This window comes from Thalassophryne amazonica, chromosome 20 (assembly GCF_902500255.1).
Source record: "Thalassophryne amazonica chromosome 20, fThaAma1.1, whole genome shotgun sequence".
Classification (NCBI taxonomy): Eukaryota; Metazoa; Chordata; class Actinopteri; order Batrachoidiformes; family Batrachoididae; genus Thalassophryne; species Thalassophryne amazonica.
In genome coordinates this window covers 44,368,453-44,393,643 of record NC_047122.1, presented here as the reverse complement: position 1 = coordinate 44,393,643, position 25,191 = coordinate 44,368,453, and the positions used below count along the sequence as shown (strand labels likewise).

The following is a 25,191-nucleotide window of genomic DNA, read 5'->3' as shown; positions in this document are numbered from 1 at the left end:
TGTACTAAAACAGAGAGGTTTTCTGATTGTTTCCTAGCAGTTACTTTCTAAAATGCAAATAACATGGTCATAATGTCCGCAAAACCCTTGTGGGATGGATTCTGCATGAATGTAGCTGAAGCAGACACTTCTTCCTTCTCTCTCTGTCTTGAAATGAAGTTGTTTGGCTGTTTATGTCCCTAACCCTAATCCTTTTGGACCTCCAAGTACAAATAGAATGCATTATTACTGTAAGTAAGGCAAGTTCAGGAGGCAATAAGATGTAATTTGATTAAGTTACACACAAAAAAACTGTAAGAGTGTTCCATGATGCATAACACAAAATGGCTGATGCACAAAATGCCCTTGTATTTTGCAAAACTACCAGATCCTTTTACAGCTGTCTAATTGATAAAACCATCTGATCTTTTTATACATCTTATCTTTTTTTTATATATAAAACTAAAATATTCATGTCTATTTTGGAAAAAGAATCAGCATGATGGAACACTCTGTTTTATTACGTGAAACTACACTACATACATAAACACACACTATAAGATTTTTACATAACAACCATGAACACACCGCGAAGACACTGCCCTCTTTCACCACCCTGCAGCCACCTCACATAGACACTGACTCAAGCCAGGTTCAGGACCGCCCATATGGGGGTGGCTTAGGCTGGTTATAAAAGTTAGAGAACAAAGAAAGTCTGGGTTCTTTGTTCTTGGTGTTTGCATGCGACCAGCAAAGATCCCAGTGTTGAGATAACACTGTACCGGTGCAACAACTCTTTTCAATACAACATCTAAACTTTGAAGTCCATTTCCTGTCGAATTCTTTTTGGAGGTCTCACCGTGATAAAAGAACCTAACAAAACCAACCAAAAAAAAAAAAAAAAAAAAAAAAAAATGGGAGCATGTTTCTTCATGTGGAATGGGAGGTGAATCCAGAAGCATATCTGGGGTAAACCGCATACCAAATCCCAATGCAGAACTGCACTGGATCAGCAATCTTCCTTAATGTGTTTCTTGGGACTTGGTTGATTATATTACAATACAGATTATGTATAAAGTTAAAAATAAGCTTTTGCCTCTACATGTCCGGAATCTGTTTAAAATGAGAGACTGCAGCTACAGTTTGAGAGGAACATTATTATTTGAGAAATTGAAGATCCGTACTACTGTTAAAAGTCATTGTGTTTCTGTCAGGGGTGTTAATATTTGGAATAATTGTAATGATAATATTAAAATATTTGGTACACTGGTTGGTTTTAAAAGGCTTTACAAAAAGAATATATTTACCTGTTATAGGTTGAAGGATTAGGTTTACCATTTTTATCACTGATCACTCTTACTTGTTTGTTTTGAAATTTTGTGATTAAGTTAAATTGTTTATGCACCTTTTTTTCTCCCCTTTCTTGTACAGTTGTTATGACCATATGTATGTGTGTATATATATATATATATATATATATATATATATATATATATATATATATATATATATATATATATATATATATATATATATGTGTGTGTGTGTGTATATGTAATGTATATATACATTCTTTATTTTTAATGGTATAAGGGGAGGGTGCTTATAAGCTTTGCTTCTGTCTTCACCCTTTTGGCCACACGGGTTCTTTGTACATTGTTTCTTTTATGTTTTGTTATTGCCTTTGTTGTTGCTCAGCTGTGTGTAGGATACATAAAAAAATTAGATTAATTCAATTCAATACAATAACAGCAGTTTACATTGATGGTTTAAATATGTCTTTATTTGACAGATTTTACTTTACTTTATTTTACAGATTTTACATTTTACAGATTTTACATTTTACTTTGGTCCACATTTTACTTAGTTGTACATATATTTAAATCATTTATTGTTAATATTCATTATCTTTTATTTGGCTAACAATTACTCGCACCTCGGAAAAGCACCTTTTGGAGCTGCACTCAAATCTCGTTGCAATGCAAATTACAATGACAATAAAGGTGATTCTGATTCTCAGAGATGCACTTACATGAGTGCCTTTCTAGTTTACAGTGTTAACTCTTTCTCACTTACCTTTGGATTCTGCTGCCACTCGGTCTTAAGTGTAACTGAGGTCTCACAGATGGTTAACTTTAAATGTTTAAATGACGTGCCTTCATACGCAGCTATGCAATGTTGTTGGTATTTAAAACAGGATCCACGTGCTCGCCTTTGTTTACACTGCGACGTGCTGACGTCACAGCGGACCCCACCCCGTGGCGTGCTACCAGGCAACATTGGAGAGAGAACAGGAAGACCTGCCCCTGAGTGCGCAACTTGAACACTGTGGAGCTCAAAGTGTGACACAAATTCCGCCGAGACGTATAATGGAGGTTTCAGAGCAAGGTAAGTCGTCTGCTGATATGTTTTAGCTCGTATATTTTTCTGTTTTAACAAGCTTTTTGTCTCAAGTCAAAGTTCTGATGCTAGTTAGCTTGTGTTAAGTTAATGTTCGTTGACAACATATGCTAACTTTCAAAGTCGAACCTTCAGATGCTAACAGACACTTTTTTTTCCCCATCAAGGGATATTTTCAGGTTTTCTAAACTATGTCAAACGAATGTTGAAGTTTGTTGTTACACAATATTTGTAACATTTATCAGCCCACGAAGTAGTTCCATTGCAAAACGAGGAAGCTGATTTAAAGTAGAGGTAAAGGTGTTTCTTTCGGTACAGTGTTTTTTAAAAATTCTTTGAGTTGAGATTGGATTTTCACTTGCTTTATTGAAGTATTTCTGGTGATCATGAATGCACATGCTTTAATTAAAAACTAGACATACCTATTGTATGTCAGACAGTGTGAGAGGTTTGTTATTCAAACAAGTCTAAGCATATGCCATTCTTTCTGTTTCAGAGAGACTTGATATGTTGTTGAATTGCAGGTTTGCTTTTTTTCCCAAACTTGAATGTTGCTTATGGCGTTAGATGCAGCCAAAAACTTTGATTGCATTATAGGATATCATGTAAAAAAAAATCCTCCCATTCTTGATTTTATTTGCCCTGTTTTAAAATGAGTTATATGTAGTAACATTGCCGTTGGCTAGATAGTTCATAACATTCTGACTATCTGATGGAGTCTCTTATGCTCAACTATTGAGGCAGCTTTGACACTTTGTGGTCGCACAGTATACGCATCTGGATGGTTCTCAAATGGACTGGGACCATATTGGAATTGTGCTGCTGCTCTTGGATGTGCCCAAAGTACTGCTGCAGAAATGGAAGTATGGTTCAAATTTCCAAAGATTTTTATGTATTTCATAAAAATGAAACTCTGACCTTTATCCTAAATTCCTAACCCTAAACCGTTGGAGATAAAGTAGTATGCAAGGTTGCTCGGCAGCTGGGAGCCATGTTCTGAAGCCGGAAGTGTGCCCTGCCTTACAGAAATGGTAGGCAGAAATGGGGTGTTTATTAAAAAGAAAAAATTGGGGTGGGGGGCAGAAATTTCCCACATTGATCAGATTTGAAACACTTAACACTCCTTAGTTACACGTACAGTTGAGGACATAAATTTATGTATACCTTGGCTTAAAAAAAATTAAAGTAGATTTTCTCTAGCTGCTTATATTCCATTTTATTACACAGTCAATTACATTCTGTGCTTTATTTACACATAAAATTATTCTTAAAATAGTGTTTATTATGTAGATGTTTTATTCACTGTCAGATTTTCAGTGTGTCAAAGTTTTATAAACACCAAAATGGTTGATGTTTAAACTCCATCAGTTGCTTGTGATCTTGAGGTTCCATTGGACCTTTAGGACACTTATTAATTCCTGGGTGTTAATTTGGGCTTCCTTCCTCAGTTAAGTCTGTATGGTCCAAAGTTTCTCATAATCTCTGTACAGTACATTTTGCAGTTGTTTTTTGTTCTATTAATCTTTTAGAGATGGGTCTTCAGGTGAAATCAGATCTCTGCCTTCCCTCTGGGTGCCTTGGCTTAATTCTTCAGATTTTTTTTTCTTCTTCATGCTCTAAAACACAATAAGTTCTGGTTCTACAGGCAGGCCATTATATACATACAAAGGTGATCAAATTTATTGAATGATCTCAAGGCTATGCTACCTCGATATATATATATATATATATATATATATATATATATATATATATATATATATACAAAATTATTGAGCGGACAATACAAGTATGATCCCTCTGTGCCTCTGTATATGACCCATGGTCACAGGCGTACAGTCATGAAATGACATGAATGAAGCAGCGCGCTCATTATGTCTTATGTCCAGCCAGGTATATAAATAATTACTACAGTCACCACACACCTATAGATTAGATGCTGGTGTATAATTAGTGAAAATCATTGGGTTGATATCATTAATAATAAATAAAAGGGGACTCATTACAGAACCCTGCGGTTAAATAAAAAATAAACGCCACTTGTGGGATTCAAACCTGCAGTTTACAAAAGCTCTGATTAACAGACAGAAATTTTACCACTGCTGTACAATCACTGTCTTATAACAGGAGCGTAAAATACGTAAAATCAAGAAGGAGATAAACATTTTTTTGAAAAAGAGAGAAATTATACAAAGTATAGAAGAGGAAGCTTTCATCGTCTTTAATTACGAGAAAAAAAGAGCCGTAATAACTGATGAAACGGCATTTGTTACGGCGTATTTTTAAATACGTGACTGAAAGTGGCATATTTGTCGCACTGTTGGCTTGTCATAATCCTGACAGACACCGCGTCATGTGGAACAGAGTTCATATGGGTGATGTGACATTTAGATCACCCACTGAGTGATCTGATGGTCCGTTTCATCTGGGACAGCCTGTCAATGTGCGCGGTGTGCAGTCGCTCACTGCAGCTTGTCACAAAAGCGATATATGTTTTTATGTATTTCCACATGAGGACAGCAAGCAGACACACATGTCACAGTAGACAGATGTAAGGTCATGTCCTCCAAAACATGGTACATGTTCCCCATCTGTGACATCCAGGACCGGAGATCTCAACAGCAACTGCTGTTGGCAGACACGCCCCCTGTCCGTTCAGCGCACAGACCAATGTGTCACTCTCTATTTCTGTGTTATGTGATCATTCATTTTAGTTATTTGGCATGCAGTTATTGTAGTACTTATTTGTATAACTATCCTGGCTGTGGGCTCTGTGTTTTTAATGTGACATATCGTGTGCACTGAGCCGTCATTTGCAGCTGTCAGTGAGCCTCTGGTTGGTGATCAGCTGAGAGGCAGCTTGCTGTGCTGTGTGCACTCAGACGTGGCTTGCCACTCCCCATCTGTAAATACATATCAGCATTTCATGCAAGTGTCCCCCCCCACATGTCACATGTGTTGGGGAGAGCGTTGGAGGGCTTGAAATACACGCATGCCACATGTCTTTGGGGCGCGCGACATGTGCGATACACATGCCCGCCACGTGTTGTGGGGGAGCCAACAACATGTGTTTTGCTTTGCAATGCCACACTCGTGGGGGCACTTAAACAGATTTCACAGCCAGCTCGAAAGTGATCGTCTGCTCACTATTTTTGTCCTGACAGCTTGAATGGCACCACATTTTCTAAGTGTTGAGCAAGCGGTGTTGGATGTTCGTGTGTGTCACCTGGAATTTGTCCGACACCTGCCACGAGAGGGATCGAATGGGCTCTCACAGGGCGCACTCTGTCTTTCGGCCGCTGATGTGTGCAAATAGTTGTAGCGACAGGTGTACGAGGTGTTAGAGGCGGCTCCAATTTTTCACGAATGGCATGCAATTCCTCCTTCGTGTGCTAGTCGGCTTCAATTATGTTGTGTGTGAAGGGGCCCTTATGTATATTTTTATGATGTCTTCTGTTGATTTAAGTGCCATTTTTAATTTGGTAAATCACTGTTTCCACCTTTACTTCGACACAGTTAAGATAGGTTTTATAGGTCCTGTATGCTCTCTGAATGTTCAATAGATTTATGTTATCTTACTTTAATAGTCACTTGCGTGGGAACAGACATTGAAGGTTTTTTGTTTTGTTTTCCCCAGGCAGTTGTGGAATAGTGCCTAGTATCTTGAACTTAAAAATATGACATGATTTTTTTTTTTATTAATTTTTGCATTTCCTGTCATAGAGTCCAGTATGTTTCACAGCACAATTCTAGTACATAGCCACAATGTGTATTACAGTTATCTGAAAAAAAAAGTGAGGTGTTACATGAAGACTGTTGCTTTGAAGAAACATTTATATTTAGCTTTTTTTACTTGGAAGATGTTTGTTTTTTGCCTTCAGATACATATGTTCAAAAATTAGGCTAGATCTAGTCAGGGTTACAGTCCATCTTGTTTTTTCCTTCTCAGTTGTCTAATGAGGTTGATGATGACCAGTGCCTGACGCTTTGGACTTATTAAATTACAGTGAGCACAGTTGATTGCATTGTGGATAGTTTTAGTCTCTTACAGATAGAATCATAGTCTTAATGTTGATCTGTTTCAAGACTGATGTACATTTCAGACAGTCATCACAGTTGTTGCACATGTTCTGGAGGGATTATTTTATTTTTTAGTGATTAGCCTCAATTAAGATCAAAGGGTTGGATTAATCTTTGAAAAAGTTGGTTGCTTCACATTTATGCTAACATCCATAATTCTGAATATGTCACAACGTGTATGAACAATGAGCTAAATTTTGTTTGCACTGGTTTGGTGGCTACCCCCCCCCCCCCCAAATTGGCAGTATCTGTTCACTGAGTGGATACTTTTTCCTGTATATTATGCTACAGTCTGTCAATCAGCAACAGACACTGTAATTTGTTTTTACAGTTTATCCTGATGCACATCTCATGATGATAACTTAGTGCAAACACTTGTTGCATTCACAGTTATCAGTGTCTTATGATTTGTGTTTCAAGCTAATCATGTGACAGAGTACGGCATCATTAGCAAGTTAATTGATGCCCTGCAGGAGTACATTAACCACGTGAAAATGGCTGTTTGTTGCTTGGGTGGATGAATGCAACAAATGGATTTTGTTCTCAGACTGAGCTGATTTATTTTTTTTTCTTGTTGCTTTTTACATCACATTATTTAAGAGCCAATATTTTTAAAGTTCAGGCAGGTTTACATTAGGGTGTGATTGAAGCTGACTCGGATTTCAAAAAACTTGGCTCAGAGATGGAATCTACCAAGAAACAAACTTTCGCAAAATTTCTCAACCGAAAACCAAATGTTGACCTTGCCAGGGGTCATCTAAGTTTAAGGCAAAACTATGCAAAAACTGATATTTCATTAAATTTTCATCTTTCAAGTGGTGTAACATTCAGTGCCATCAAGTCCCCAAACCAGTTTAACTATCAGATGACTTGTGGAGGCAAACTCTTTCATCTTGCATACATATTTGGTTGGGGGATTGATGGCACTGAATATAGGGGGCGCTCAATGTCTGGTCATTTTGCGAAATTGGCTGTATTTAAAGACCCATAACCCTCTCCGCCATCAAGACCCCAGACAGATTTCAATGTTATCAAAAAATATAGGCCCTACTCTATCAAATGCAACCGAAAAAACGTCGGGGTCTTGATGGTGCTGGCCACCAGGGGCACCAAAGTACTCGACTTGCCCATTTTTGAGGAACTTTAGCACCACCTGGTGGTTTGCGCCATCAGCCTTTTTTAACAAAATTTGCAGGAGTGGATAAACTAGCATCTCTACTTGATATAACAGTTTGCAGAATTTTGGGGACTTTTGGGGAAAATTTTGGGAAAGTACCTTTCTTAGTAGGTTCCATCTCTGAGCCATGTTTCGTTGAAGTCTGAGTCGGCTTGAATCACAGCCCACCTGACCCTTAAAAAAATTGGCTCTTAATGGACACTCCACAAATTAAAAATGTTTTTAGCGTGATTGTAGCGACAAGGTGTAGAGCAGGGGTGGTCAAGTTCGGTCCTCGAGAGCCACATTCCTGACACTCTTAGTTGTCTTCCTGCTCCAACACACCTGAATCCAATGAAAGACTCATTAGCAGACTTTTAATGGGCCTTTCACTGTGCTGTGATTCTGATTCTGTCAGCTGACAGAAGTGGGATAGAGGAGATCCTGATTAGTACTTGACTATAGGGGCTTCAGCAGCTGTGAGCATGTTTCTCCATGTAGAACTGGACCTGTGTCACGATGGAAGGGCAGCCGGCATAAAATCTGTGCAACTATGTCAATTGAGTAATCGATTGTAATTTATCATTAAATTAAGAATACCTTTGTCAAAGTCATGAAAAGTAAAAACATAAAAGAAATGGAGCAAAGCCAGTCTAGATTTATAACTACAAATTCTTTTTAAAAATGATGAAGATGCCTTTATTGCCCAGTGAGAGGATAGCAATAATAACTTTATATATGATCCTTTCAGGATAAATATGTTTGGCAGCGGTGGTGGCCAAGCACTTAATGGTAGAGTGGAAGCTTCCTGATTCAAGGCTACCCCTGCCCATTCTCCATGTAATGTGGAGTTGCATCAGGAAGGGCATCCGTGTAAAATGTGTTAAATCAACAAGCAGATCTGCTGTGGTGACCCAGAGTGAATACAGGGACAAGCCGGACGAACTTACTTACAGGATAAATACATTAATCCTACCCACTGATCCGTGGTCCTGCTGAGCAGGTGCTAAGAAAAAAATCGAGAATATTCTCTGTTTTCCGGAACTCTGGACCTTCTGCCACGAGTGCAACGCTTGGTTAAGTGGGCTCAGGACTGTACAGGGAAAACGCAATGGACACTTCGCTATCAACTCCTGAGGTTTCTGAGAGATTCTTTCTGTGTTTGGACCCAGAGATTCATTGAGCAGTGCAGCAAGGTGTCACTAGTGGAACACAAGGGTTTTTTTTGTTTGTTTTTTTTTATTATAAATTAACTGGCTCTGGTCCACATTATATGTAAACGCACAGCTACATTCTCGCCATACTGTAATTTCACTGCGCCTGCATCAAAGTTAACACAGTTATCACTTTAAAAACAAGTCACCATGACACAAAATCACACAATTATGTAGTCTTTGCAATAAATCCACGGTTCAAATGCGTGCCAAACTATGAGGGCTGGTCTGTATGGATCAGTGATCAACTGTGATCTGTTATACCACTACTTTATGCTGTCTACAATGAAATAGGAGTCTAAGAAAATGTACAGATCACTTTTATTTATTTACTTATTATCATTTTCCACAATGTCCCTACTTTTCTGATTTGTGGGTTTTAAGATAGGTTACAATAGGTTAACAGTTGAAAGAAGAGTGTCTTTTAATATAGGTAATCGTACAGATCAAGGGCGTGCTTTTTCACATTCCTAGATCGAAGTGAAGTTTCAAGATCAAAGGAGTGAATGTATGTACACACTGCACATAGAGTATGTTTCCTAAAGTTCTCATGAATACACAAATGGTATTAGTATTCCCTCTGGCATTCTTTCCCATCCATTCTATCTGACTGGATTTACTGCTGCTCCAAAATGGACTGGCAGTGTAGGATTAGTGCACTGCTGTAATCTGGGACACCACAGATTATGCTATTCATTTTATGCCCCGCCCCTTTACCACACACAATCTCATCACATGACCAACACACACAAATAGAACCTCAAACTGCTGCTCCCCCCCCCACCCCCAAATATGATCTGCTACATGACAGAAAGTAAGGAAAGGAGGGATGTGAGAGGCCTGTGGGTATTCAAGGTACAGTGTCACTGCAGAATCCTGCTGTGTTGCACTAGCTCTGTTTATAGCGGCTAACATCCGACACCAGCAGTAATTGTGAAAATGAGACTCTGGAAGCTTGAATGACCTTTGGAATTTTCTTGGAGCAGAAGAGGGGTGTGAAAGGAGGGGTAACTTATTAATGACAGGAAAGGAACAGAGAGAGCGCAAGAAGACTTCACTCACCCTCATCATGTGTTCTAACTGCGTGAAAGCTAGTGCTACTCATGCACACTCTTAACAGGGATCGTGTTTGTGTGTGATGCTGCGAGAGTCCGGGACTCTGTGAACAAGGAGACACAGAAAAGGCTTGCTTACATGCTTACATCACATGCAGACAATCAGCTCTGCTGGCTTTGCGTAGGTAGAGCTCCTGTTTGGAGTTAGTAGTCGCTGCCACTAACAGTACTCTAAAGATGGAGCCTTTGGAGGAGTATCAGTCTCCATTTGACTTTAAACGAGGAATCGACACCAGCTATCTCTTCCTCTCCCCGGCCTACAGCGACACACCACCTTGCTCACCGACTGTCAGAAGCAGAGGTAATCAGAAGGAGAAAATGGGAAGGCCCAGCTGAGCATATGTGTTGGACAGGGATGATGTGTTTCTTTAATTGAAAGGGACAGGTTGGGGGAGAAAAGGCTTTGGTAGTAGTTTTACTGTTGTCTGTTTGTTGTGTTGGCTGCTTTACTTAAAATAGTTTTTTTTTTACTAAATGTGGTGATAAGTTTGGGCCTGACCTGGAATAGATACCATGAAAGTTTGGGATTGATCTGGATGATATTCCTGTATATGGATTCATTACTTTTTGCAGCTGAACATTTTTTAAGTGCATATTATTCAACTACACTAAAACAAAGATTTACATCGTGTTGATTACATTGGTCAAAATCATAGTTATCCCTCAGTATATAATTTTGAATCAAATAGATTTACTAAAAGTACAATTACACCTGTTTGTGAGTATCTCTGAATTTGCTCTGCAATAAAAAAGCAGTAATTGTAAGGTAGTTATGACATAATTAGACTCTTTTTAGTTTCTGTAACTTCTGTGGAGCTGTTCTTTTGGCAGAGGTAATTATGTGCTGTTAATCTGAATACTTAGTAAGCATTTAGTACTCATCAAATGCTACCAAGATGATCTACAGACTACACTAAGCAGCTGGAACTTGGTGACTGAAGAAGAACTTCCTAGGAAAGTTCAAAGATTGCAGACATGCATGAAAACGGTAACGCTGTTCAAGCGGCTGTGGCATGGTACAAATATACATTTATTAAGCATCAAGAACCTTTTAAAAAATGTCTGCTGTTGCAAAATAGAAGTTTTCACGGTATATGCGGTTATGCCCATATGTGTCATCTGTAAATATTTGGGTCAAAGGACAAGGAAGTTGGCAGTGTCATAGTACCTCTGAATTCTGTCCTTACTACACACTTGCTTACTTCTAGTACAGGGGTGGGCAATCATGTGCCATGAAGGGCCGAGACAGTGCAGGTTTTCCTTACAACCAACCACCTCAGCAGGTGATTTCATTGACAATCAGGTGTTTATATTCAGGGGAGAAGCTCATCAGCAACCCACCTGCTGAGGGGATTGGTTGCAAGGAAAACCTGCACTGTCTCGGCCCTCGTTGCCCACCCCTGTTCTAGTACATACTACAGTAATGGTTGGGTAGTAAAATGGTAAATGGACTGCATTTATATAGTGCTTTTCCATTTGCATCCGAAGCTCAAAGCACTTTACAATTATTCCTCACATTTATACACCAGTGACAGGGTGCTTCCATGTAAGGTGCTCACTACACACCAGGAGCAACTAGGGGGTTAAGGGCCTTGCCCAAGGGCTTTTAGTGATTTTTCCGGTGTGGCTGGGTTTTGAACTGAAGATCCTCTGGTCTGGAGCCCAATGCTAAACCACTAGACCACCACTTTCCACTAAAACACTAAGATGAAATTAACATGCATTTTTGTTTCGCAAAAAAAGCCAAGATTAAAATGTTTTGCATTGAATTAAAAACTGAAATGGCGACAAGCTGCAGCAAGCAAGATCTGACCGTCACGTCACCCACGTTAGCTCTGTTCCACATCACGCCGTGTCTGTGCTGTGGTGCGCCGTCCACAAGACACGTGTCGGGCAGAACACACGCGGCCGACTGGATGCACCTGACCAGTAGATGTGGACATCAGAGCACACTGTTTCTCATTCATGTCATTTCATAACTGTATGTATGTGACCATGGGTCATCACCAGCGGAACAGACTGATCATATTTTTATTGCTTGCTTGATAAATGCAGTGTTTCTATGTGGCGTGGGATTTTAATATTTTTTGTAATACTTCCATGTCCTTTCTGATATGAGGCAGCTTCCCGCAGCTTTCAAAGAACAGCTCTGTTCTTTCAAAGAACAGCTCAGTGTTAAAGTCTCTGATGGGGAATCAGAGGTTTCGCGTCCCGGGTGGTGTGTGTTTTTTATTATTCCACATAAGCGGTGCGATGTGGTCCTACAGGTACCGGCTTTTGTTTACAGTGCTGTGGATTTACAAGAAAATCAAATGTCTAAGTGTATCTGATGTGAAGCCTTGCGGATTTAAAATATTGGGAAAACACCACAAACCTTAAATCATTCAACAAGTGTATTTTGTCAGATAATGATGACGTTCGTTATTTCAGTTGTGTGAAACACTATATTGACGGAAATGGTAATCAGAAATAATGTTTTTTTTTTTTTTATCAAAAAGACTAAAATGTCTCGACTGAGTTCTCTTTTGACTAAAACTAGGCTAAAATTAACACACTTAGTGGACTAAAACATAACTAAATACAAATGGTAAGTGAATGACTAAATATGACTAAAACTAAAAAGGACATTTGATAAAAGACTAAAACAAAACAGTACACATAATGTGTGTGCTGTGGAAGAACAGCTTTCATAAGAAAGAGGAAGTTTTCCAACTAGTGTTGTCATGCATCCTTTTACAGGTAATGTTATACTAATCTGTCACTGTAAGCACCTGTTACTTTCTCTACAATTTTAACCTACATTTATATGAGGCTGAATGAGGAAGTTTACCTCAAGGTTGAGCAGTTTTAGTTGTTTTGTTCACTGTAAATAATCGCATGTCTGCGTATTTTGTGTGCGTAAATGACACTGCTGAATCTCCAGTAACTGGAAGAGCAGCTAAATGGAACATGAGAAATGGAAGGCAAAGACTACTAGAAGGAAAATAAAGTATTACATATCAGGGGAGTTTTCACTCTAAGGGGCTGAATTGTCTCTTATATTCCCCCTCACCCGCTTTGATTTCATCTGGGAAATGACTTTGTTGCCGATTTCCAGTAAGCAGCACATATTCATATGTAAATATTTAGTTTACTCTTGGAAAACTATCTTATAGTTCCCTTTGTATTAGTTAGGATTACAACCAGGATTTAATGATTCTGTTGTTTAAATGACTGTTTGTTTATTGGTGGACAAAGGTTCTTTTGTTTTTGTTTTTCCTCCTCCTTACAATTGGTTCTCCAGACAGTTGGGAGGAAATTCCACTGCTGTGTTTTTGGGAGCAAATATGTAACTGTGTTCTTGTACTTATGATTTGGTATTTCCACCTCCTCCAAGCATCCATCAGCCTTTTATTGTTTATTAAAGTCTTGAGATTTTTAGGGTGTGACATGAAAGCAGGAGGGGTGTTGAGCCACTGATTGAAGTGGGTGATAGGGTCACGGACTTGTGAGTGATAAATGTTTATTTGAAGCTCATGTAGCGTAGCAAAGAAATATTATTTTAATTTTAAGGCAACACTCTGGCACTTGCCTTTTTTATTTTTATTTTTTTTTAGGAGGTGGGGGTGGATCACAGGCCTTAAGAATGAAGGGATGAATAGAATGTGTGGTGAAATCCCCCCCCCTGTGTATCCATGCTGGAACCTCTTTGGGACCAGCATCGCCCGCAGCATGCACTGGGACTCTGAACTAACTGTCTTGGTATCATTTCTTTTTCATAATTTCTAATTATTGTAGAATAAGGAGGTTTGGGGGTATAGCAGAAGAGTAGTGTATACTGTGATGATTTCCCTCAAGGTATATTTAAGAAAAAAATTCAACATTTTTGTAGGTGTGATTTGAATGAGAGACTGATGAAATTGTCACAGCACCTACAGAATTAAGGCTGATTGACCTTTTTAAATACACCATTTGTAAACCATCACTTATATGTAGTGTACAGTTAGAGGTGGCATGATTTTATGATGTGTTTCTATCATGTTTAATCGTGTCCTGTCACAGTCATGAGAATGAGACATCCTGAAAGCTGGGGTTATGGGTCTGCTGTAGGAGCGCCTAGGTTTTAGGCAAAATTAGACCCATTTTAAACCTTGTTTTGGCAGACGCTTGGAAAAAAAGTCAGGAATACTTCATCCAGATCTTCCTAAAAACATCTGAAATGCAGAAAAAAAATCCTGAACATCCTCTTGGTAGAGGGCCTAGCTGAGACATGTATACACATCATTTAGGAGAGGATAACCCAACTGTTCTAGACTAAAATGACACCTGTGAGCAATTTGGGATATGTGCCAAAATATCTATCTGCGATGAACAGCCTGAAATTGACCACACCCTATTTCATCCTGAGTGTTACTTCAAATATAGCTGTACTTTCTAAACTGCAGCAGCTACAGATATTTCAAGGTATTCAGAATGTCCAGAATGGCCAATACATGTTTGGGAGGGTCATAGAAAAGTGTAAAAGTATTATTTGGAGTTTTTTAAAAAGAAAATGGCTAAAATAAGTGGGTCAGCTTATTACTGCACATCGAAAGAAAATGAACATTTGCCAAATATAATGAAATTTTATTTTCAGTCATACTGTTATCAATGAAATATTGATTTAAAGTGACAAACCCCCCCCCCCCCAAAAAAAAACAAAACTTGTTCTTTAGCAGCCCGCAGTATCTAGAGATCTTAAATGTTTCAAGCAATATGAGAACAGTTCCCTCATCTAAACGTTGTTGTTGTTGTTGTTGTGTGTTATTAAAGCTCTACTGATTGAATGTTTCCTATTAGATCTTCCATAAACACAACTCCTTATGGAGTTGTGTTGGCTACCACACACTCACATCGCCTCAATCTGGAAAATGGACTGTTTCAAGTTTAATGCACATAAACTATGTCAAATGTATATGTGTTGTCTTAATTCTGATGTGTGCCATTATTACAGTAAACAAGTAATAATTGTGGATTAATGGCTGTCTGTGGAATGTGGGTGTGGAAATCTCATTGCTGTAATGACAATGATAAGAAAGCTATCCATCCATCCATATATACGTGTGTGTGTGTGTATGTATGTTTATATATATATATATATATATATATATATATATATATATATATATATATATATATATATACACAGTAGTGTTCAGAATATTAGTAGTGCTATGTGACTAAAAAGATTAATCCAGGTTTTGAGTATATTTCTTATCGTTACATGGGAAACAACGTGCCAATAGATTCAGTAGATTCTCACAAATCCAACAAGACCAAGCATTCATGATATACACACTTAAGGCTATGAAAACGGGCTATTAGTAAAAAAAAAAGTAGAAAAGGGGGTGTTCACAATAATAGTAGCATCTGCTGTTGACGCTACAAACTCAAAACTATTATGTTCAAACTGCTTTTTTAGCAATCCTCTGAATCACTAAAACTAATATTTAGTTGTATAACCACAGTTTTTCATGATTTCTTCACATCTGTGAGGCATGGAGTCAACCAACTTGTGGCACCTTTTAGCTGTTATTCCACTCCAAGATACTTTAACAACATTCCACAATTTGTTCACGTTTCTTGGTTTTGCTTCAGAAACAGCTTTTTTGATGTCACCCCACAAGTTCTCAATTGGATTTAGGTCCGGGGATTGGGCAGGCCACTCCAAAACATTAATTTTGTTGGTTTGGAACAAAGATTTTGCTCATTTACTAGTGTGCTTGGGGTCATTGTCTTGTTGAAACACCCATTTCAAGGGCATGTCCTCTTCAGCATAAGGCAACATGACCTCTTCAAGTATTTTGACATATCCAAACTGATCCATGATACCTGGTATGCGATATATAGGCCCAACACCATAGTAGGAGAAACATGCCCATATCATGATGCTTGCACCACCATGCTTCACTGTCTTCACTGTGAACTGTGGCTTGAATTCAGAGTTTGGGGGTCATCTCACAAACTGTCTGCGGCCTTTGGAGCCAAAAAGAACAATTTTACTCTCATCAGTCCACAAAATATTCCTCCGTTTCTCTTTAGGCCAGTTGATGTGTTCTTTGGCAAATTGTAACCTCTTCTGTACGTCTTTTATTTAACAGAGGGACTTTGCAGGGGATTCTTGCAAATAAATTAGCTTCACACAGGCATCTTCTAACTGTCACAGCACTTACAGTTTGATGGTTGTTTTCTGTTTTCTTCCATGCGTCTCTGTTTTTTTTTGTCCATTTTAAAGCATTGGAGATCATTGTAGATGAACAGCTTATAATTGTTTGCACCTGCGTATAAGTTTTCCCCTCTCCAATCAACTTTTTAATCAAACTACGTTGTTCTTCTGAACAATGTCTGGAACATCCCATTTTCATCAGGCTTTCAAAGAGAAAAGCATGTTCAACAGGTGCTGGCTTCATCCTTAAATAGGGGACACCTGATTCACACCTGTTTGTTCCACAGAATTGATGAACTCACTGACTGAATGCCACACTACTATTATTGTGAACACCCCCGTTTCTACTTTTTTTTTTTTTTTTTTTTTTTTTTACTAATAGCCCAATTTCATAGCCTTAAGAGTGTGCATATCATGAATGCTTGGTCTTGTTGGATTTGTGAGAATCTACTGAATCTACTGGTACCTTGTTTCCCATGTAACAATAAGAAATATACTCAAAACCTGGATTAAGCTTTTTAGTCACATAGCACTACTATTATTCTGAACACTACTGTATATATAATAAGTTGGGGGAGGGGTAAAAATGCAACACTTAAGTAGTTCTCATTGGTTCTCAGTTCTTGATCAGATATGAACATAAAACATAGTGATCCTTTTGGTCATTCCAAAATGAACGTGTTGCATTATTCTGGGGAGGTGATGGTCTAGTGGTTAAGCGTTGGGCTTGAGACCAGAGGATCCTCGGTTCAAATCCCAGCCTTATCGGAAAATCAATAAGGGCCCTTGGGCAAGGTCCCTAATCCCCTAGTTGCTCCTGGTGTGTAGTGAGTACCTTGTATGGCAGCACCCTCACATCAGGGTGAATGTGAGGCATTATTGTAAAGCGCTTTGAGTGTCTAATGCAGATGGAAAATCGCTATATACATGCAGTCCATTTACCATTTATTCTGAATAGTTAATGTGTGCGATCTAAAATGGTGGATCATTCCACAGATAAATAACAAAACCTTTGAAGTCATTAACGGCACAGGAAACGGTCAAACAAAAAACAGGGTGATGTTATTGTGAGATTTGGATCACGATGAGGGTAAATACAGAACTTGAGCTGAGACACTATCTTAATGTGCCTAACTCTTATTGGTCGAGCCCTTGGATACTCAGCCACTGTGTTTTTGATGGATCCTAATGACCGTCTATTTTCATTTTCTCTCATGTTGTCTGACTGAATGATGTCTTTTCATCCTAAAAGTTATTTGTGTTATTGCTGCGTGGCTGCTCCTGCAGGACGCAGCCCTGTCAGAGACGGCAAAGTCAAAGACAGTAGCGTAAACTGCGTGCGGCCCCCTTTAGTGCACAGCTAACGTCAAACAGCATTGATATTATTCATTTTGTTATTCCTAGTCTGAAATATCTCTTATGATTCACTGCTGCCCGTTTCATTTCTTTTGTCAATGGCAGCTTGATTTTGGTAACATCAGTGTTCACCTGCCACATCACTAGCACACAGCAAATGTGAAAATATCTTTGAAAAAAATTGCTGCCACCTCAAAGTGGATGTACTGATATACTTTCTTATTATTTTGTCTTCCAGGTTACCAGCAGGGGGCTGAGTCACTGCCTGAGGTGGGAGAAGATGCTGTAACAAGTGCCAGTTCTGCAACTCCTCCCCCCTCCTTGACAGAGGAGGAGCGTCAGGAGCTACAAGAAGAGTTGGTGAAGGTCAGAGGGGATCAGGGATTAAAGAGGGTGTGATAAGGGGTCAGACTCAGGTGTTGGGTCTCATCTGTGTATTAAGCCCCTTTCACATTGGTGCTCATTGTGGCGTATCGTCTATGCTGAGCAGCTCTATGCCCACTTTTAGCAACTATACGTCGAGTTTTTTCTCCTTACGCAGCAGTATGTTGAGGGCTACATGCGAAGGACAGAAGAAATTAAACATGTTTAATTTTCTTTGGCATAGAGCGTATGCCTTCGCGGGCGCTCTCCCTCACTCTCTCTGTCTCTCTCTCTCTCGCTCTGTGTCTGATCAAACCTGTGACTTTAAAATAAAAGTGCACTCGCTGCATGTCTGTGCACTCATCAAATGCCCTGATCGTTCAGGTCTGACCAAAACTGAAAAGAGCTGTAACTCTTTAAAATAAGAGCGCCATCGCTGCATGTCAGTGCGCTCATCAGACGATCTGATCGATCAGGTCTGATCAAATCAGCGGACCTGATCGGAGCAACCGGTGGTTTAAAAGTTTAACGAGTCACGGCAGCCTTTACCACAGCCAGACTCAGCAGCACCTGGTCACAATGAAAATGATCCTCCAAGACAAAAAATAAAATAATAATAATAATGTTAATTGACTCTGTTTTTGAGCTGCACCACACCTGCAGTAGAGAACAGAGCTCACTTCCACAGAGGCAGGAAATATTAGCTTTGGCTACATAACTAAAACCTCATGATACAATCCACTGTTTTCCAAGTGCAGTGATGTGTTCTGCACAGCCGGCAGGAGTGAACTGGTTTAATAGCGGCAAGGTACACGCGATTGTGTGCACACATTAAAAAGCAAACACGCAGCTGCAAGTATGAAACGAACACGGAAAAAGGCTGAGTACGCACGCATTTCGGGCATATTTAAATGAAACACAATGCTGCAATATGCAGCTCTACGAATACGCCAGTGTGAAAGGGGCTTTATACTCGTTACCTACAGTACATACCACTGAAAGCATTCATTAAGGTGTAGTTTGTTTTTTGTTTTTTTTACAAAGATGATTGTGCAGTGATGAAAACTGGGGTTTGCAGGTGTTTTACAATAGCAGCTTTCTCCTGTCTCATTTTAGTGCAGAAACACCCCTTTTCTTTCTTTTCTTTTCCCCCTATTCACCACCTTTATATGTCAGAGAGGTTGAAGTAATATTTGTTTGTTTATTAAAAACCCTGTCCTCACCTCTTGTTATTTTCCCCCTGTCCAGGTGGAGGATGAGATCCAGACTCTGTCTCAGGTCCTGGCAGTCAAGGAGAAGCAGTTAGCAGACATTAAGAGGAAGCTGGGTATCACACCACTCAATGAACTGAAACAGAACATAACCAAAACCTGGCAGGAGGTCACCACCTCCACCGCGTAAGGACTCACCTGCCGGAGCACAATTTGACATGTTTTATATTTGTGCATTCTGCTCAGTACAACACCTAAAGCACTGTAGCCATGCCTCCACACTAGCTATTTGCACAGTTTATCAAATGCATTCAAGCTTGAATGACTTCTTAAAGAATTTAAATAATTAGAGGATTTTAGGATAATTAGGGGCCTGTTTTTCCCCTTGAGAGGCTCGAGCACTTGTCACCCGTTGGATGATAATCAATGATACGAGTATGCCAAGGTGTACACATCTATGATGATCTTGTGGTATTGATGGGATTTTTATGTTCCAGAACATAGTTTTAAGTTACTCAGTTCTTCTTTCTTTTTCTGTCCATCACTCTTGTTTTTCAGCTACAGGAGGACTTCAGAAACACTGTCCCAGGCAGGTCAAAAGGCCACAGCCGCTTTCTCCAACATGGGTTCAGCCATCACCCGAAAACTGGAGGATGTCAGGTGAGCTTTTTGCACAGGAGCATTTAGATTGTGCAGATTTTTTTGTTTTGATAGGTGAGACTGATGGGACACGTTGGCCTGAAATGAAGAAAACACAGTATCTATTGTTCCAATGCAAATGTTGTGCTCCAGACACATTTGTTCTCTTTTTACTGATGACTCTGTCTGTGTTCATTTAACCGTTTAAATTTCGTGTAATTTACTCAGTTTGGAGTATATTTCTATTTTTTTAATTTTATTATTTTTACTTTGTTTTAAGATTGACAGCTTAATCTATTAAAAAAATTAAATGAATAATAGAATGATTTGGTTCCCACAGTCTGCACATTTCCAGATTATTTACATTCTTATTATTTAACTTTGTATTAACGGGTTAAAATTTCAGTGGGTTATTATTTTTAAATTCTACTAAATGAAACGTCTGCCATTTTTTTAAAGTTTGCGTTTGAACAAATATGATGAAACCCCAAATTAAAAATGAGTTATTTTACTTTTAATTGTTACATTAGCACACCTACTTGCATTCTGTCTTTTCTTTGCTTCAGTGTCAAAGATGCAAGGTTTTATTTTTGTGAATCTACTAGATTGCTTTTTTATTATTATTGCTGCAAAATTCTCAGTTGCAGTTATTGTGGGTCCTAAACATTTTGTATCAAATGACATTAAGTCTAAGATGTTTTTTACTCAATTATTTTTCTTCTGTCTGGATTACTGAGCATTAAACAAGATTATTAAGGTCCTCCGATTTGCAAACTGCTGATGCACAATTTCTGTAGGAGTTGATGGGTTCAAACAGGATGTTTGTGTATTTGTTTCTGTTGTCATTTTAACAAACAGGATTAATCAGACCGTCAGCGTTGATAGATGGTCTTAAAGAAATAAAACAGGATTTGTGTGCTTGCATGTAAAAAGAAGTGATGTTTATGTTTCTGTCTTTCTTTCCTTCTTCTTAAGTACCGTTCTATCTTAAAGTAATGACTAACAGCCTCTTTCTTCTTTACAATGCTATCGGATAGCATGCGTTCATTACGGCACTCGACTAGTATGCCCGTCATGAGGTAAGAGAGCGATCGAATTAGCTTGCGTTAATATGGTTTACGCACACTTGTGCCATTTGAGATGCAACGATTGAATAAAACTCGTGGTAAAATGCCCACGGTGGTGTTTTTTTTTTTTTTTTTTTTTATCACTGGTGAAAAGGTCATGCTCTGCATTTAAAAATATGACCAGTTTGTAGCTTGAGGTTTCTAAAAGAAACTTGATAAAAGCAGCTTAATGAGCTGTCAGTCAAGCTGCATTTCAGTAAATGTTAAACAGGCAAACCTCTGTCACAACAGTGTTCCCAAAAATACAGTGTATCCAGAAAGTATTCACATTTCTTTACTTTTTGCACATTTTGTTATGTTACAGCCTTATTCTAAAATGGAGTAAATTAATTTTTTCCCCTTAAAATTCTTCTCACAACACCCTATAATGACAATATAAAAATTTTGTTTGTGAATTTATTAAAAATAAAAAATTAAGAAGTCACGTTTACATAAGTATTCACACCCTTTTCTCAATACTTTGTTGATGTACCTTTGGCAGTAATTACAGCCTCAAGTCTTCTTGAATATGATGCCACAAGCTTGTGCACCTATCTTTGGGCAGTTTTGTTCATTCCTCTTTGCAGCACCTCTCAAGATCCATCAGGTTGGTATGGGGAGCGTCGGTGCACAGCCATTTTTAGTTCTCTCCAGAGATGTTCAATCAGATTCAGGTCTGTACTCTGGCTGGGCCACTCAAGGACATTCACAGAGTTGTCCTGAAGCCACTCCTTTGATATCTTGGCTGTGTGTTTAGGGTCATTGTCCTGCTGAAAGATAAACTGTCGCCCCAGTCTGAGGTCAAGAGTGCTCTGGAGCAGGTTTTCATCCAGGATGTCTCTGTACATTGCTGCATTCATCTTTCCCTCAATCCTGACTAGTCTCCCAGTTCCTGCTGCTGAAAAATATCCCCACAGCATGATGCTGCCACCACCATGCTTCACTGTAGGGGTGGTGACTGGTTTCCTCCAAACTTCATGCCAAAGAGTTCAATCTTTGTCTCATCAGACCAGATCATTTTGTTTCTCATGGTCTGAGAGTCCTTCAGGTGCCTTTTGGCACACTCCAGGTGGGCTGCCATGTGCCTTTTACTAAGGACTGGCTTCTGTCTGGTCACTCTACCATACAGGCCTGACTGGATTGCTGCAGAGATGGTTGTTCTTCTCTCTCCACAGAAGAATGCTGGAGCTCTGACAGAGTGACCATCAGGTTCTTGGTCACCTCCCTGACTAAGGCCCTTCTCCCCCGATCGCTCAGTTTAGTAGATGGGCGGCCAGCTCTGGGAAGAGTCCTGGTGGATCTGTACTTCTTCCATTTACAGATGATGGAGCCCACTGTGCTCATTGGGACCTTCAAAGCAACAGAAATGTTTCTTTATCCTTCCCCAGATTTGTGCCTTGAGACAATCCTGTCTCAGAGGTCTACAGACAATTCCTTTGACTTCATGTTTGGTTTGTGCTCTGACATGCACTGTCAACCTTATATGTTGACCTTATATGTAGACAGGTGTGTGTCTTTCCAAATCATGTCCAATCAGCTGAATTTACCCCAGGTGGACTCCAGTTAAGCTCTAGAAAGATCTCAAGGATGATCAGTGGAAACAGGATGCACCTGAGCTCAATTTTCAGCTTCATGGCAAAGGCTGTGAATATATATATATGTGATTAATTAGTTTTTAAAAATTTTAATAAATTTGCAAAAATCTCATAAACGCTTATTTCACATTGTTGTTATGGGGGATAGTGTTTAGAATTTTGAGGAAAAAATGAATGTCATCCATTTTGGAATTAGGCTGTAACATTAAAAAAAAAATTGGAAAAAGCACTGTGAATACTTTTTGGATGCACTGTACCAACAGAAAAGGTATTTTTAAAAAACACAAATCATGACAGGCAACTTTAGAAACTTGGTTTTCTTTCATATTACTAATAAACTTGTATTTGTTGGAAGTATAAGGGTACACTGTTGTCTTTTTAGAAGTTTCAAGCAGTATTTGTTGTATTCTCCAAATCTTAATGAATTATGAGCCTGGTGGGGCGGAGATGATGCTTTCTGACAGTAAAATTGTCTGAACCTGTGCAAAACAGATTTGCCTGTCCTCTGTAAGAAATATTGTAACAGAATTTCCTGCTCTTTTAGGAGAATTATGATTTGATTATGGGGAGAAAACATCCACCCTGCGCTTTTCAGCTCAACACAATGAAATTGGGTCACATTAAAGATGGAGTATCAGATAACCACCGTCTAAAGGTGGACATTCCTCCTCTTATTGTTGTCTGTGTCTCCACTTTCGCAAACCTTTATCACTTACTTTGGGTTTACGAGTAAGTCAGGGACTCCAAACACTGAGTCTGTTTTTGTGACTCCTCCTCTTGCAGAAATGCGCCCACCTTCAAGTCCTTTGAAGAGAGAGTGGAGACACTGAAGGTATGCTATCGCAAACAAACTGGGAGCACTCCAGATACTTCTCTGAAATGTCTGAATAACCTCACACTGGATACGTGTGGAGGAACGGGTTACAAATTTAATGTAGTGATGGTCTATTTTGTCGACTATCCGTACTTGGCTGGGGTTTATCTTTGTGTGTCCTTGCTTCAGACCAGAATGAGTTCGACGTCCAGCAGTGGCCCTGGAGATCAGGACGGCGGCAGTCAGCCCAACGAGTCACTACTCGGTCAGCACGAGACTTCACCTGCCCACGAGACGCCGATGCACTGAGCCTCACCGTTGCACACATTTGCTTTCATTTGTTCCCGTCCCCCCCACATGCCAGTCAAGCCTTTATTATGCCAATCGTCTTTGTGATGTAATCCGCTGGTGCTCACTTGTTAACTGCTGTGGAACTGTAAGCATGGCCGTTGGCACGTGGGCTTGTGCCAGTCTCATGGTTTTGAGTTTGTTAAGGAAAAGTGAAGCAGAACCTTCCTGCTGTGTGACTTCTCTTTTTTTGTCTGCCTTTTTCTAACCAGCAAAGATGCCAAACTTGCACTTAGATTGTTCCAGTATCAAATGAACACATTTATGTTCTATAAACAGAACTTTACTCTCTTTATGTGAGCTAGGCAATTGTGTTATTCCTCATGCACAGCCCTGAGTCATTTTGTTTCTTACACCCTCCTTTTTTGGGGGGGGTAACTCCACATTACCTTGGTTATTGTGTGGCTGTTCTGACTTTGCTGCATTATTCTAGTCTTTGGACACGACATCACGTGACAACAGTCTAACGCTGTGTTAAAACTTAACGTTTCCCCTGTAGTCCTGATTTACACACTCGTACCATGACTGCTCTCCAGCTACAGCTGCAGCATGCCTGTGACAAATACAGTCCACACGCAAAGATAGTCACACAGCCAAAATCAGCAGAGCCGAGGTAACGCAAACACACAGTCAAGGTTCAGCCGTGACCCGGTCAGAGCGAAATAAATGTCTCATCAACAGCCAGAGTCCATATTGGATCACTGGCCCATTGTTTCTGTGAGGGGTAACACTTCGTTCGACCCCACTCCAACATACACACATACATATATCCACTTGTCTTTTTCTGCTGTCAAGGCAAAAAAAAAAAAACAATTATAAAATACCAAATCTATCTCCCCCCCTTTTAAAATTTTGCTTTAATGTGTGTCTGTTGTTACAGCCGTGTGTGTGTGTGTGTTGCCCTGATAGGTTCTCATGGGTTCAGCTTCATATTGTGTCAGTAAGCCTTCATGCTGATGTGTTTCCGTTGACTTGAAAAGATCTGGATTTTGTTCAAAATGTTACACTGCATTCAGGTTGACAGTATGATATAGAAAATATTAAACTACTGAAGATGTACCAGAGCACTGACTTTTGTAATGAATGGTGTGTGTCAGTTGTGACAGGTGGCCAAACATTCTGATGAAGAAACACCCCCCCCCCCCGAAATGCCGGTGACGGGACAAAATCCCAACAGGCAGAATCCTAACTCCTTATTATAAAAGTGGACAAAATTCCAATCTCATGAATAAATATAAACTATAATAGCGTTAGAGTTACTGTACTACATTGTTGTAGTTGCTCCTGATAATCTGATCACTACTTTGAAAAAGCTGAAACCTCTTAACAAGTATTTTGTCCATTTTTGTAATAAGGAGTTGGGATATTGCCTGTTGGGATTTTGTCATGGATTCCCCCGTGCCTCTGCCATGGCCAGTTTGAATGTGATGTACAGCCTCAATGTAAATGTCAAATGACAAACCCGTGCAAAAAGAACATTTTTAAAGTGTGTACCGCAGATACATCAGAGAGAAAAAAAACGATTATTTGGTTGAGAAAGCAAGAAGTGTTTAGTTGAAAGCCAACTCACCTGTGACTAATTACAATCAAGTGGTTTGTGCACACAGAGGCTGAACTCGTTCAGTCACTAA

At 39.3% G+C, this 25,191-nt stretch overlaps 1 protein-coding gene across 3 annotated transcripts; it reads left to right on the top strand.

The window, feature by feature from the left end:
• Window positions 1–2,229: 2,229 nt before the first annotated feature.
• On the top strand, window positions 2,230–24,421 carry tpd52 (tumor protein D52). Of its 3 annotated transcripts, none has more exons than XM_034160602.1 (7): window positions 2,230–2,367; window positions 17,723–17,850; window positions 19,096–19,244; window positions 19,617–19,718; window positions 20,735–20,776; window positions 23,182–23,230; window positions 23,402–24,421. In XM_034160602.1, exons 1-7 carry the CDS (start codon window positions 2,349–2,351, stop codon window positions 23,519–23,521), a joined length of 609 nt encoding a protein of 202 aa, XP_034016493.1. In that variant the 5' UTR covers window positions 2,230–2,348; the 3' UTR covers window positions 23,522–24,421. The 3 variants fall into 3 exon arrangements, with proteins under 3 accessions (XP_034016493.1, XP_034016491.1, XP_034016492.1); XM_034160600.1 differs by lacking the exon at window positions 2,230–2,367 and adding an exon at window positions 10,017–10,245; XM_034160601.1 differs by lacking the exons at window positions 2,230–2,367; window positions 20,735–20,776 and adding an exon at window positions 10,030–10,245.
• Window positions 24,422–25,191: the final 770 nt, after the last annotated feature.

Bases quoted from the DNA above. Each gene is read 5' to 3' on its own strand.
- tpd52 (XM_034160600.1), top strand. From the start codon at position 10,122: ATGGAGCCTTTGGAGGAGTATCAGTCTCCATTTGACTTTAAACGAGGA. The intron at 19,245-19,616 runs GTAAGGACTCAC...CTTGTTTTTCAG, and splicing joins GAGGTCACCACCTCCACCGC to CTACAGGAGGACTTCAGAAA. The intron at 20,777-23,181 runs GTAAGAGAGCGA...CTCCTCTTGCAG, and splicing joins ACTAGTATGCCCGTCATGAG to AAATGCGCCCACCTTCAAGT.